The 15,767-nt window shown below is 44.6% G+C and overlaps 1 protein-coding gene across 3 annotated transcripts in view; it reads right to left on the bottom strand.

Annotated features, from left to right (window-relative positions):
* Nucleotides 1-15,734, bottom strand: part of IQCK (IQ motif containing K) — a 103,939-nt gene extending 88,205 nt beyond the window's left edge. For all 3 annotated transcript variants that reach the window (XM_045542713.1, XM_045542714.1, XM_045542715.1), the window contains exons 1-4: nt 15,542-15,734; nt 8,339-8,403; nt 5,941-6,070; nt 5,076-5,173 (exon numbers count right to left, since the gene is read on the bottom strand). In XM_045542713.1, coding sequence (XP_045398669.1) covers nt 5,076-5,173; nt 5,941-6,070; nt 8,339-8,403; nt 15,542-15,725 — 477 coding nt within the window. In that variant the 5' untranslated portion in view covers nt 15,726-15,734. The remainder of the gene's footprint in view (nt 1-5,075; nt 5,174-5,940; nt 6,071-8,338; nt 8,404-15,541) is intronic.
* Nucleotides 15,735-15,767: the final 33 nt, after the last annotated feature.

Raw genomic sequence — 15,767 nt, 5'->3', positions numbered from 1 at the left:
GATTAAGAACTCCAGCGTGCCTGACTGCCTTTAAAGCATATGCATTCTCTCAAGTGAACAGTTTTAAGAACCCACATTTTCTACATTCCTTGATCATTCATTATAAAATTTAAACTTTACTGCTCCATTCAAGCACCTGCAGCAGTTGATGTTTAGATTGTTTTCATTTCGTCTCAGAAGCAGCTCATCTGCAGGATGTCAAAGATGAAAAATGAGTTGGCACAAGGATGCCTCATTAATCTCTAATACAAGTAGAAATTCCTCTGATTCTTTAAGAGCATTTTATCACTGCCTGGAGGCTGGAAACTGTTTATAGCCCCCTCATTACAAAATTATTTATGGGCAAATATTAGACATGCAACCTTCAATGTGAAATCTTAATTACTGCCCTTTCAGCTGACTTTTGTGCCCCATGAAGGGGTATAAATCATAAGGGTAACTGCCGAATAAATTAGAATAAAGGCTGCACAATGGAATATAGCCGCCCCAAGGTCTGGAAATCAATTCCCAACACCAGATCGACTCTTGCCGTTTCTCCTCCTTCATTCTTATATCCCAGGAGTGAAAAAAACAGAAGGGGGAGAAAAATAAAAACGACCTTAGCTCATCATTATCCTTCACCTACCAAAGGCTTTACTACTCGTCTGTGGTTTTCTGGAGGACAGGGACATGTCTTACCCTCTCTGGCCCTAGGGTCTGGCCCCATGATCAGCACGTAGTAGGGCTTAATAAATGTTTGTTGAACAGAACTAAACCTGGGTGACTTAACCTGCTTGCAGATATACTTTACATGTATGCAAACAAAGATTATTCCATTGTGCTCATTTCATCATCTAATCATTATATTCCACCCTTTGTTCAATCTAACAAAAAGCACAGCACCCTGAATATACTTTGGTCAACAGCAAGATAAGAGTAAAGCTATACAACCACTCAGATATGACCTGTGAAAGGGTCTGGTCTTCCTCATTTAGCAGCAGAAGCTGAAGCCAGAGAGACAAAGCCATCTGACAATGGCAGGGCCAGACTGAGGGTTCTGCTCTCTGACCTGCCCCAACCTTACTCCCATTCCACTCAGCCACACCTTGCACCTGTTTAACACCACATATAGGAGGGGAAGTTCAGTTATGAATAGTGGACGAGAATTAAGTTGTTAGGGAAAGCCAAATGAGCAAATGAAAAACAGGTAAGAATTAGAAGCAGTTTAGACTTTATAACCTAAGGCAAGTAGCAATCTGTTCTCCAGAAAATAGCTGTGAATGAAGAAAAATCAGTATTTCTAGGAGCTGTTGAGAGGATGGTTTCCAACTCTTATTTACTGGGAGGGACGAAAGCCCAAGCTGTAAGATCACCCGGACCTTGGTTGATTTGGTTGATGACGTGCTCTGTCGCTTACTAACTGAGTCACCTTGAGTAATGCTCAACTTCTCTGAGTTCCAGGGCCCTCCTCTGTCAGAGGCGGTTGAAGAAAAAGAGGGTCTGGTTTAGAGGGTTATTGTAAGGGTGAAACCAGGTGATATGTGGAAAGCATTTTGACCCATGCTGACACACAGTGGGCAACTATTCAATGAGGTAGCTTCTCTGACTTTTCATGCTATTTCTGACAATTACCATAGCAGTAGTCAAACTGCAGGTGAGAGGAGAATGATTACCTGGATTTGACAGTCAGTACCTGAATCGCTGACATTGATTTTACCAGCTTTTTCTGTCTCTGGTCCCCTTCAGCAGAGTGCCCTCTTGTGTTAATGAAAATAGGGGATCTGATCATTGTGGCATTTCCTGGCTCAGACAGGACAACCAGGTCTGTAGCGGCAAGTCATGAGAAAGAGGTGGGATTGAGGTTCCCTAGATTCGAATTCACCAGGCCTGTGTGTCGAAACTAAGCATTTCTGGCAGAGCAATATGAAGAAAGCCTTACAAGGGTGTCTGTCAGGATGAGAGATGTGAAGCTCCCTCCCACTCCTACCCCCAAGGGCTATAGATGACGGCTGAACTGCACCTCCAAGGAGGAAAAGTTAGCCAATGCTGAGCTTTGGTCTTGCTGAGTGGGCTATGCAAGCTGAATAATTCTGTTCAGGATCTAGAGGGGGTCTGCAGAGGCTGTGTGGAGAGGGGGTACCTGGAGAGGACAAAAATGTTTCTAGAGAGGATTAATGAAGTATTGCCTGATAAATCCGAACAAAACCCTATTCCCCAGCTGCCCATGAAAAGATCCATAAAATAAACCTTCTTTGTGAAATCACCGTGGAATTGGATGGTTTTCTGGGAGCTGGGACCAAGTCCTGACTTAGGCCTCTAGGTGGCCAAGGAACAAAAGTGAGGCTGCTCAGGTAACAGGTGTGACCCCCTACCTGGGAAGCACCTGTAGCACAGTAACACCGACGATAAATACTAAGTTAACATTTATCGAGTCCTTCCTGTGCTCCAGGGACTGGCCTAAGCTCTTTGCATGAGCTACCTCATTTCATTCGCATAATAATCCCATGAGCAGGTGCTCTGATCAACCTCATTTTACTTATAAAGAAATGACAATGGCTCAGAAAGATGAAATGACTTGTCCCGGGCTGTGCAGCCAGCTGGGATGGAGGTGGACTTCAAAATCAGGTAACTTTGACTCCAGAGTCATGATCTTAATTACTATGCTATAAATCAAGGCCCAATTTACAAATTACTTGCATAATTAATATATGAGAGGGAGTCAGGCTGTGCCATTTGCCACCCACTGCTCTTCCCCACTGGCTAAACTCATGAAACAGATGGATGTTTTCTTCTTCTCTCTCCCCTCCCGGGCATTCCTCTAGGGATGAATCCAACAGAACAGCCTTCCCAGAGAAAAGAAAGCTGGGTTTTGGTCAAGGACATTGTAATAGTGATGCTTTCTGATGTCTAAGTACACATTAATTTATTCAGCATTTATTGAGAGCCAACTATATGTTCACTATGTGCTAGGCATTGGGTAGAATATACTAGGCATTGAGTAGAGATACAAAAATAAATCAAGCCAGGTTCAGGGGCCCACACCTTTAATCCCAGCTACTTGGGAGGCTGAGGCAGGAGGACTACTTGAGGCCAGGAGTTTGAGACCAGCCTGGACAACATAGTGAGACTCTATCTCTACAAAAAAATAAGAAAAATTAGCTGGGTGTGGTGACACGTGACTGTAGTCCCAGCTACTCAGGAGGCTGAGGCAGGGGATCGCTTAAGCCCAGGAGTTCGAGTCTGCAGTGAGCTATGAATCCCACCACCGCACTCCAGCCTGGGCAACAGAGCAAGACCCTGTCTCAAAAATAAAATAAAATAAAAATAAATCAGATACAGAATCTGTCCTCAAGGAACTTAAAATATTGGCAGAGATAGACACATATAAAATTAAGTGTATGTGGCTTAAGAATGTCTTAATTAAGAATGTCTTAATTTGCCATAAAATGAGGAACAGATGAAATACTCTGAAATCTGAGAGCTGGGATCAATTACTTCTAGTTTGGGCCCAGCAGGGACTGGAAGCCTTGGAGAGAAGTCATGAGCTGAGCTTGGAAAAACAAGTAGAACTTAAATATGCAGAGAAGAGGAGCTCCAGGATTTTTTTCTAAAAAAAGAAGGAACAGATGCACGGAGGCCATGAAGTGGGGGGCTGGTGCAGGGGACTCAGAGTGGTTCTGTTTGGCTGGAGGGTACCAGCAGGGAAGGAGAGCAGAGGGACATGAGACTGGAAGGAAAAGACAGGGCATGGCCCTGAAAGGCCAGGCTGAGGGTTGCTGGCTTCGTTGTGTGGATCCATCGCTGCCAAATGGTGTGCTGCGGCCCAGGGATGTACCCCAAATTCTTCCTTCATAACCGTGCTGCCCAAATTCTGATCAATGTCTCATAATGCACTTTTGCCTCAAGGGAAGACACATCTGTCATGGTGAGGACTGTCGGAGGAAAGTTATGCTGAGTGGATCAAGTGGCAGGCAACTAGGGGGAGGGGTAATATGCGGTTATGAAGAAGCAGGAGGGGCAGTGTAATGTCAAGGCACTGCTAAAGAAAAATCGAGTATTTGCTAGAACACGTGAGAACTTTGTCTCCTTAGTACGTACCTAGCAGTACGCAGGTCTTCTCAGACAGGGACCCCGTGCTGAAGAGCAGCTATTCGAGTGATACCGTTAACTCTGAATGCTTTATAGACCCTGGATGTGTCATACTGATCGGGCTTTGCACTGTAATTACCATCAACCTTTTTAGTATAATTTTGAATCATTGAATCTGGATTCAAGCTCTGCCATGCAACCCTGATTGCATTCCAGACCTCTGTCCCTCTGTTTGATCATCTGCAGAATGCAGATAATAATAATAGGAGGAAACTTACAGAGCTGTTGTGAGGATTAACTGAAATAATGATGACAAGACACTTAGCAAAGTGCCTGGCACAGAGCAAGTGCTTGGTCAATATGAAATGTTGTTGTTTTACTCTCTTTGTGTGCGTCATCCAAATTCTAGAATTCAAGACTATGCAGGGAACACATACACCCAAAGTATCTTGTGAACTGTAGAATAGAGGGAGCCTCTGTGGGTATCTACAAGGGGGTGCACCAGGATCAGAACTCGGTTTGTACAGATAACTGGCTGCAGTGTGGTAATGACTGCTACTTACTGAGCACTTACTGTGTGCCAGACCTCTCTGGAAGCAAGTTACATGTGTGACAGTTGGCATGAAGTGGGGTAGGGAGAGGCCAGAGAGGGAAGATCCATCCAGAGCCAGATAACGAGTGAGGAGAGCTTTCACCAGCACGTGTGATAAACAGGAGAGGAGGACCCGACACCCGGTGGATGCCAAATGCACAGGAAAAGCAAGCTGGGAGGCCAAGCAAGGCGGAAAACCTCTCCGGAGCCCCAGTGGCCAGACAGATGGCAGCGCGTGTAGGAGCACAGCTAGGTGGCGTGGCTGGGGTTGGGTAAGTGACCCAAAATGCAGGCTTTCCCTCCCACAGGGATCATTCTGAGAACAACTTGATGGTACTGAGATAATGAGCTGTCCTCCGATAAAAATGAATTATCGAGAATTTCAAAATAAAGAAACCCTTGCCAAACAACTGACCTCAAAACATTTTTCTTTCTTTGCCTGGTGAAGCAGGCTGGCCATTCCGGGAAGCAGAATTGGAAAGATGAAAGTTTCCAGATATTCTTTGGGGGAACCTAGAACAAATAAACAAAACTTCCCACTGCAAATCCCAAATGGCCCAAGTTGATCTGGGAGAAATGTTTACTTCTGAGCCAGAAAAAGGTACCGTCCGTTCAGTAACACGACCTTAAACCTTACATTTTGCTCCAGACTGCTGAGTTGGGCTGTATTACTAAAGAAACTTGAAATGTCCCTCTGAGCCTCTGTAGCCTAGCCTGGCAAGGATGTAGCCAGGGTCCTATGTAAGGCCAGGTTCCCACGGCAGGAACAGCAAGGAGGCCAGTGTGGCCAGGGGAACAAAAGCAAGGGAAGTATAATGGACAGGGCCTTGTGGCCACAGTGGTGGACGCAGCGGTTGGCCCAGGCCCAAAGCATGCTATCAGAGGGCACAGAACAAACCAGCAGGAGAGGGCCCGGCACCAGGTGGGCCCAAAGAACCAGGACTCGGTTCTGCAGCCTCCACCTCTGGCTTCAACACACACAGCCAGGCAGTGTGATGCTTTCTTCTCCTTTTTACATTTGCTTACCCTTCTCTCTCCCCCCTTTGTATTTAAATGTAGGGTCAAAGTATGCTTGTTGTCACTTATTATCTTTATTACATTTTAACCTGGAAGATAAATCAGTGGAATAAAGCATACTTCTCTTAAAAATAAAAATTAAAACAAGAACGTATTTATGTGGTCTCCCTGAGGTGTATCTGTCCACTCCCATCCCCACCCTGTGGTTTCGCAATGTGACGAGCCCAAAACTACAAACGATGAAATCTCACTTCCTTACTTACATGTTTTTGGATCGACTGTCTCCACTTTTTCTTCAGGGCAGGGTTTATATGAGGTCACAGGGAAATGCGGAACTGGGAAACAGTGCTCTGTACTGAAGCCATGGGACAGCATCTCCTCCAATGGTGAAACCTGGTGGTAGGTCGGGGAGGGAAGTCAATTCACATAAACGGTATAAATAATTGTATTTTCTCCTGTAACCTTACAAAGGAATAAAATTCTGTATCAGACGTTAGGTTCAAGGGGGCACGCTGAACATAAATCTTTGTCTGCCTTCCCCCAAGACACCTATAAATGACAGTCAAGGAATAAACCCCTCATAGAGAAAAGAATCGGAGGACCATCTGTAAATGAGAGATTTGCAAACATATCCAAAAGAAACAGGGATGAAGCCTGGTTCGATAAGTGAGAGGGGAAGGGAGCCACAGGAGGAAACTGCCCCAGAGGACAGATGTCCATCTTTCTACTAGAGTCTCAAAAGGGGTCAATACTCACAGTAGACAGGCATTGCAGGGCGGGAATGAGATGGGAACGATACGCAGGCGTTAAGTGGAAATCTGGCTGGGCTCCACTGGCCTGCTGCCCGCCTCCCCCACCTCTGCTTCGGCCCCCCACGATATACATGAAGCTGTGTTCACACCAGCGTTTTATCATATATCCAGCTCCCCCTCCTTTCCAATGACTCTTCTGTAAACAAACGAAACAAACAGCCCTGGGGAGGAACAGAACTAAGAACTACGTAGGGTACCATGCTGGTGGCCATAAGAAAAAAAAATGATTTGGAAAGACCCCTGCCCAATCCCAAAAAACTGACTCTCTGCCTGCTCACCCAGAAGGAAAGTCTTTCAGTGGACAGTCACTCTCCATGAGCTCCCAGGCAGTGTTTTTCTGTTTATAGAAGAGACCCACCCAGAAAACAAACCCACATGGGTAGCAGTAGAAGAAAACTGCACCAGCTGTGATGGTTAATTTTAGGTGTAACATGACCAGATTAAGGGATACCTAGACAGCTGGTAAAGCATCATTTCTGGGTGTGTCTGAGAGTGTTCTGGAAGAGACTGGCATGGGAGTCACTGAACTGAGTGGGGAAGATCTGCCCTCAGTGTGGACAGGCACCATCCAATCAGCTGAGGGCCCGGAAGAAACAAAAAGGTGGAGGAAGGGTGACTTCTTGCTCTCGTCCAGAGCCAGGATGCCCTCCTTCTCCTGCCCTTGGACCTCAGCACTCCTGGGTTTTGGGCTCCAGGACTCACACCAGTGGCTCCTGAGGATCGGGCCTTTGGTCACAGTCTCAGACTAATAGTTACGCCATCATTTCCTCTGGTTCTGAGGCTTTTGGATTTGGACTGAGCCACACCACCAGCTTCGCTGGTTCTCCAGCTCACAGATGGCCTCTCATGGGACTTCTCAGCCTTCACAATCACAGAGCCAATTCCCCTAATAAATGCCCTCTCACCTCTCTCTATATATATTTCCTATTGTTTCTATCTCTCTGGAGAACTCTAACATACCAGCTATAGAGAAAAATTCACTCAGGCCTCCATTTTAAATTTTGAATAAACTAAGCTCTCACTCAGATCAAGAAAATCAATAGCATAAAAGACAAAGATCAAGATCTATAAACCGAACAACTGACCCTGGAGGAAGCACTAATAATTCAGAGAACAGAACTGTAATTAGTATCTGCACAGAAATTTGAGAAAGAATTATAGCCATAAAGCAAGGACAGGATGCTATGAAAAAGGAACAATCACAGAATAAGAAGGATGTTTCAGACACCAAAATCCTATGTCAGGGGCAACAGCAGTAATGGAAGTTACCAGAAGTCTAGAGATGTAGGTTTTGGTTCCATCCCTGTGACCTTGCTCAAGTTCTTTTATCTCTCAGAATCTTGCTTTTTAAAAAAATTTTAAACTCCATTAAGTCCCTTTTTAACTCCAAGGTAGACTTCCTGAGGGACTTCCTTCCTGGCTGCCTTGTCCTTGGCCCTCTCTCCTTAGCACAGTTTTCCTCTTGCCCTCCCCCCGCCCCCCGCCCCCGGCATGTGGAGGAACCTGCACTGTCTGCAAGTGTCCCCAGCATGGACGTGGTGTGAGATCCATCGTAAAGACTTTTCTCACCCAGGATCTCATTCGAGCCCCACGGAGGCCCTGGGAGTTAGTCAAGGATTACTCGTCCCATTTCATAGATGCAGAAACTACGGCTTAAAGAGGTCATGTGATGCCCTCTAAGTGGCACCATTAGTAGTAGAGTTAGGATTGGTCCTGAGTTTCCGGTTCTAGCTCCAGTGTCTTCCCTTTCCCACCTCCCTAACTCATGACACTGTCTGCCAACCACTGGCCGTCGGTCTGTTCTCATCTTAGAGCCTTTTATTTAGGCTGAGGCCTGGGCAATACTCACAGTCATCACGGCTTCTTGTTTGCCTTTGTATCCTTCTGGAAAGGGAGGCTGCTCATCTTCATACTCTAAAGAGAAGGGGAAGAAAATCCTCAATCCCATACTTCATTGCAGTTGGCGATGTAATTTCCTTCTCTTTGAATAAAACATTCTTAAATTTTATTCTGGTTGGAGGTATGCAGAAATGAAAAACAAAAACTGGCCATTACAGGTTAATAATGAACATGAATCACCTTATTATCTAAAACAGGTAAGAGATGATCAGTCTCTCACATGAAAGAATCAAGGCTTTATCTAAGAGTCTGAGACTCTTTCCCCCAGAGGATACAACTTCAGATTACGCCCCAATATTATGACAACTACAAGGAATAAAGGGAGGGAGAGGACATGGAGGGTGGTTATGCGAAGGTGGACTAATGCCAGCAACAGTCTACACAGGTTCTACAGGGAAGCAACAGCTATGGCTGAGAGAAGGACAGAAAATGTTCATGGGCTGTATTAGTTACATTCCTAAAACAAAGACTGGTAAAAATATTTCTGGAAAGAGCGATGTTTTAAAGGCAATTGCAGAGTCACTTACAATTGGAATGAGGAAAAATAAATTTCTGGGCAAGACGGTATTGATGGGAGATAGTTGTAGTAGACACAAATTCTATTCCATTACCTAGCTACTTAATTAGGTAGGATAGCATTTCTCAACCTCTCAACTTTTTAACTCCTCAGTATCAGGCCGGGGACAAGCACAACAGGCTCATAAGCAACTGTGATTCCCAGTGCCAGCTGTATTAGTTTTCTATTTTGGTATACAAATTATCACACATTTAGTGATGTAAAGCAGCGTGAATTTATCTCACAATTGCCTTGAGTCAAGGGTCCGAGAATGGTTCAGTGTCTCATCAGGCTGAATTCAAGACACCAGCCATGGCTGGTGGTCTTATCTGAGGGTTGGAGTCCTTTCCCAAGCTCACTGGTTGTTGGCAGAACTCAGTTTCTTGTAGTTGTAGGTCTGACGTCCTTGTTATCTTGTTTGTTGTCAGCTGGGAACCTCTCTCGGCTCCTAGAGGCCACCCTCAGGTCCTTGCCATCAACGCACAACATGGTTGCTGCTACTTCAAGGCTACCAGGAGAGTCTCTTCTGCTTGAATCTCTGTGACTTCTGACTTCTTTTAAGGGCTCACCTTATTAGGTCAGACCCACCTACGATCATCTCCCTAATTTAAAAGTCAATGGATTAAAAACTTTAAATACATCTAGAAAATTTTGCTTTTCATAGCACCGATGTGTGTTTGACTGAATAACAGAGAAGTGTGTGCAGTAGGTGGCAAGAGTCTTGGGGGTCATTGTAGAATTCTGCCTACCAAACCAGATGTAGCTCTACCACTTTTAGTTTTCCCTCAGGCATTCATCCTTCTTTCCCCATTGTCTCGAGAATCATTGATATAGTTTGAAAACTGTTTATATGGGTTTAAAATCTATACATTTATACCTCTGTATGGTTACAAGAGCAAGACATACTTAAAGAAAGTTTCTCTAAAGTATAAGCAGTCTTATACATATTAAATGATATTTACCTTTTATTTGTATTTCTTTATTATTTGCCATTTGTATTTTTTCCAATGAAATTGCTTAGGAGTTCACTTAAATTTGATGGAAAAGATACAAACCTGTTCATTATATTACCACAAAAGATATACAGCTGGCTGGGTGTGGCGGCTCACACCTGTAATCCCAGCACTTTGAGAGGCTGAGGCAGGAGGATTGCTTAAGGTCAGGGAGATTGAGACCAGCCTGGGTAACATATCGAGACAATGTCACTACAAAAAATTAAAAAATTAGCCAGCCATGGTGGCACACACCTATAGCCCCAGCTACTTGGGAGGCTGAGGCAGGAGGATCACTTGAGCCCAGGAGTTAGAGGTTGCAGTGAGCTATAGTGATGCCACTGCACTCCAATCCTGGTGACAAAGGGAGACCCTGTCTCAAAAAAAAGAATATATATATATATATATATATATATATATATATATATATATATATATATATATATATATATATACTGTTGAAATGATTATGTAGAAGTATGAGGAAAAAAACATTAGCTCCAGGGAATCTGATGTTTTTTGTTATTTAAAGCCTCAATAATATTTGAGAATCTGACATATTTGAGAATTCATCGGTTTCACCTTGTGATTTTAATTTGAAATACACAATTGATTAAAGACTGGTACTGTTACATTGAAAGGCATGAGAGAATTGGATTAAGTTTGTAAAGAGTATTGAACTCTCTAAAACAACTCGATTTACCACAGTTTGATTAATTAGATTTCTAAGAGTTGCTTCGGTGCTTAGAAAAACTTGTCTGGTCTGTTCTGCATTAGAAGTGCTTAAGAAAATCAGGTATGTCAAATTTATAAATGTTTACAATCTTTCAATTAGTGAAGCTTATAAATAAGATTAATTGATTAGGGGAATTAGTGTTATATGCATGTTAAATGAACATTAATCTAAGCACAAGTGAAAGCGGTTGTCCATTTAATACAACAAAGGCAACATTCTGCGAGAGAACCAGAGCAGAAAGAGCCGGCAGAAGGAGCCTGGAATCTTCTTGGCAGAGAGGAGCCCTTGTACCAAAATTGGAACCTCTCCCTTCCACACTTCTGGGATGTGAGAATTTAATGTCTTTATTCTTAGGCCATTCATTATGAGTTGGGCTGTTATTTGCAGCTGAACATGTTCCTAACGGAAACAGTAATTAAAATACATTTACCCACAGTAGCCTATTGGGAGGGAACGGACCAGGAAGGTGAAGAAGCTGGAAGTGAATCTGTTGAACATTTGGTGGGCAGATGCTATGGCGAGGGGTTGTCCAGGGTTGCTGGAGAGGGATGAATAGGGCAGAGGAGCTCACGTTGTGGTGAGGGGGCGACTAGTAAGCCAAGGGTTACGAGATGTGAAAATGCTGCACCCAGAGCTCTAGGAGCAGTGAAGACAAGGTGCTTTGAAGTTGGCCCGAGGAATTATGGAAGGCTTTCCAGAAGCAGGGCCACTTGGACTGAATCTTGAGAGATAAAGAGATGAGAAGGCAGAGATGTTCCAGTAAGAGGCAAAACTTGTGCAAAGGCATGGAGGAGAGGAACAGTATGGTGCACTGGAGAAATAGTTGGTGTGACTCAAAGTACACAGTATAAGACAGTGATACTGTTCCTTGTACCTTGCCTGGAGTGTGTGTTTAAAATTCAGAGCTCAAGGAATTGCCCCCAAGGAGTCTGAGTCACCAGGTCAGGGAGGATAGAGCTAAGGAATCTGCATTTTAACAAGTACTCAGGAGATTTTGATGTAGGTACTCCCAGTACACACTTTGAAGCATGCTGCTATCTCACTTAAGGGCTTGGACTTGAGTGTCAAACAGACCTGAGTCTGAACCTGGTTCTGCCACTTACTTTGCAAGTTTCCTAACCTAAAACCTCAATTTCCTCATCTGTACAACGGGCAAAATCCTCACTGAGTTGCTGTAAGGCTTAAATTACAAAGTAATGTACTTAGCGCCGTGTCTGGCACATGAAGAGCAGTTCAATGAATCTTTGCCATGAGGATGATCTGGGCCAATGGTATGTGATGAACCAAGAACAACAAACAGGGATCAGATCACTAAGGGGCTTAAGGGTTAAGCTAAGGAGTTTATCATGAAAACTTCAAAAATCATTGTAGGTCATAGCATAATGTGATTAAATTTTAGAGGGATTCCTGTTACAGAGTGTGGAATATGGTGTGGAAAGAGGACTGCCCCAAAGAAGAAGTTACAGCAACAACCCAAGCAGGAAGTGAGTGGTAAGGGCCTGATCTAAGGCAGTAGACATGAGGACTGGCAGGGGTGGAGAGTCAAGGCAGGGTGGTGATGCTAAGCTGGTAGATACTGTATTGGCAAAGGAGCATGTGGATCATAGAAAGTGAAAGGGAAATAAGATGAATCCTTAGTTTCTGGACTGGGCAGCTGAGTGAATGATGATGACACTCTTTGAGATGGGAGAGTAAGTTGTTCGTGTCTAGAATAGGGCCTGGAGGCATGCCTGGCCCGGCATTTACAACAGTTCCCAGCACTGGCAGATGTATGTTGTCTGAATGTATAATTTCTTTAGAGAAACAAGGTAGAAGCTAGTCTACGGTGGGTTAATAAAGGAATGGGAATAGTGGTATAAACAAAGGCAGGGTGCTCCTTACAGAAGCCTGGCTGAGAGGGGAAGAGACAGTGATAGCAGATAGAAGAGGATATGGGGTTAAGGTAGAGATTGTTCCTGAGGTGACAGACCAGAGGGTGTTTGGAAGGAAAAGGCAGTAGAGAAGCTAAAGATGTAGGAGAGGAGGCAGTAGAGAAGCTAAAGATGTAGGAGAGGAGGTGAGTGATATAGCAGGATCCTAGGATTGCAAGAGGACGGTACCGAAGAACAGCCGGAGAGCTGAGCAGTGAGTAACAGGGTGAATACTTCTATGTGTACAGATGCAAACATATTTGTTGGCAAAAGGACACTGCCTAACTCCTGATTGCCTACCTCTTCTAGTAAATGCCTCCTACGCTAAGTGGTGCCACAGAACATTTGAGGAGGGAGTTAAACATGTGGACTAGTAGATAGATGGAGGCAACCGGAGAAAGCACTGATGGATGTTGATTGCTGAGCAGTGCTGAGAGCCATCTGGGGTCATTTTTCTCCAGCTTGCTCAGTTGCTGTGCTGGAGGAACAAGCACTGATTCAGAACTGATCCACGTCGGTATCTGGCAGGTGGGATGAGGGACCAGATTTTACGACAGCATTGAGGGCTGAAGCCAGAGAGTGTTTGACTAAGTGATGAACCAAAGACAATAATAAGGATGTTGATAAAAGTAATCACTGCAGTATCAAAATAGAAACCTGTAAGCCCCAAATACCTTGACTCAGTCTTGGTTAAAACCATAGTTGACCATAAGTCACAAGCTACTATAAAATTCACCTAGAAGCTTTGGTAGGAAAGAAGTTTATTGATACTAATACAAGTGCTTTTGAGAATACAGAGCTCTTCATTGTCACTGGAAAAGATGAGGAAGAAAACGAAAGAACATTTACATATAAGTTATCACAGAGGCAGGCATGCACACACATACAAAAAGAACACTAGACAGGTGGGTTAAAGGTCTTGTTTAAGTTAGACATTCACCGATTTTGTATTTTGTCTTCATGAAAATGAATTTCTGGCAGGTCTGTTTTCTATGATAATTTACATTTTAAATGGAGATGGCCTAATAGAATGTAATACCTAACTTCAAACATAGGATTACCACAAAGCCTATTTTTTCATGTTCACTGTGAGAAACCGAATTTACTCACTATATGTGTGCTGTATTATGGAAACTGCACTTGTTAGATGTTTAAGAATGGAGTTTATTGATCTAGCTTATAACAACCATCACAGTGCCCATGTGTATAATTTATCATTGTTGACCTCATTAACTTCATTTTGTAACTAGATCATTTTATAAGTGGTGTCAATTCACTTGCTTTTCAGAAAGCATGGAAACCCTTCGCCTTTGCTTTTCTCCCTGCAGGCCTGTTTGACCAAATTAAACTCTGACTGTAAAACACAACACAAAGCATGTTTGTCAGCAATAATGAACATTTATTGACAACTTTCTAAACACCAAGCACTGTACTAAGCACCTTTGCATTCATTATCTTATTTGGTCCTCACAACAGCCCTGTGAGGTAGGTACAATTACCCTCTTCATATGCATGAGGCTGAACAACTTCCCCAACACCACCCCACTAGTAAATTGGATTATGAAGAGCTGTTTGGCCCGGAGAAGTGAAAGCTCTGGGAAAAAGACAGCCACAATAACCACCTTCAAATATCTGAGCAGATTCTTTGTAGTAGAGTGATTAGCTCCCAGGGTCATAGCATGAAAGGGTAAGGACCTAAGGTTAAAAGTCACAAAGAGAATATTCAAAATAAAACAGATTTTTCTAGTGCAGTGTAATACTGGAGAAGGAATTGAAGCACTGGATGGGCGTTGGAACAGATGGTGTTTAAGGGTATCTACCAACAGTGAACCCACCATTCTCTTTCTCTTCTGTATTCCCTACTTCTTTCAACTCATCACTCTTTCATATACTGGTGCATTCATTCTTTTTTCCATTCAGTAACATTTACTGACCTGCACTGTCCCATACAGTAGCCACTAGCCACACGTGGCTATTTAAATTAATTAAAATTATGTAAAATAAGAAATTCAGTTTCTCAGTTGCACTAACCACATTCTAAACACTCAATAATCACACGTGGTTAGTGGCTACCATATTTGATGGCACAGATTATTGAAAGTTCTATTGGACAGCGCTGTTTCAAATAGCTGAGGTAGTGATGGTGGCCACAAGAATGAAAAATCTGAGGCGTTGACCTTGAGGAGTTTACAGTCTAGTTGAGGGGGAAAAAAAAATCCCACCACCCAACATTACTCATTAAGAACACTCACTCAGCTCTTGCTGTAAATCAGGCAGTTTGCTAAGCACTTTCTTTGACTATCTGGTTCCATCCTCCTAACACCATGCAACAGGTGCCATTATTACTCCCGCTTTACACAGAGAATAGTAATATCAAATAACTTGCCCAACGCCGGTGAAAAGTACTGTAGGGCTTCATGACCCAGGTATGTGGAGGGCCACAAAGCAAGGGGAGCCAAACTCCGTTTGGGGGTGTTCAGGAAAGTAAGAAGCAAGAAGGAATTAAAACCTATTTGTTCTCCCCACGGGTACTCAACGTGTGGGCCACCGACTACCTGCACTAGAGTCACCCGGGGTGCTCTTTAAAAGGGCAGAATCCCTAGATCCCATTGAACCTGTGGGAGCGGGGCCTGGAACCTGCGTTTTGAACAAGGTGCCCATCCCGGCACCAACGCTTCTTCCCTGTTCACTACATGAGGTTTAAGACCCTCTGGTCCACACCATAAGGCTCTCTTTAACCTGCCTTCCCTTGCAATCCCCTCGCCTTTCACCTGACTACGGATGGAGGCTGGAGGCCGCGCGGAGCCTCAGTTTCCCCGTGCGTAGAACGCGGAGGCCCGGCGGCGCGCGACGCGGCTGCCCCGCGGCCTGGCACGTCAGCCGCCTGCCGCACAGTGGGTGCGCAAACACGCGGCCCCCGCCCGGGGCCCGCCCCTCTCGGCCAGTGCGGGCAGCCTACCCTCGCAGATCTGCTCCCACAGGCTCTTGCCCGGCGGCTCGGCGACCTGCCCCGGCAGGACAGTCAGCTCCGGGGACCCGGAGGACGCGGTGCGCACCGACGTGCGGGTGATCGACGAGGTTGCGGACCAGCTTGGCTCCTCGCGCTGGGCGGTACGGCTGGAGATCCGCGGCGGCGCCGCCATGGCCGCGGTTTCCAAGGCAACTGCGTTCGCCGTACGGCCGCG

The sequence above is a fragment of the Lemur catta genome, chromosome 2, assembly GCF_020740605.2.
Source record: "Lemur catta isolate mLemCat1 chromosome 2, mLemCat1.pri, whole genome shotgun sequence".
Taxonomy (NCBI): domain Eukaryota; kingdom Metazoa; phylum Chordata; class Mammalia; order Primates; family Lemuridae; genus Lemur; species Lemur catta.
The sequence above is the reverse complement of the archived record's forward strand: the minus strand, read 5'-3'. Positions and strand labels throughout refer to the sequence as shown.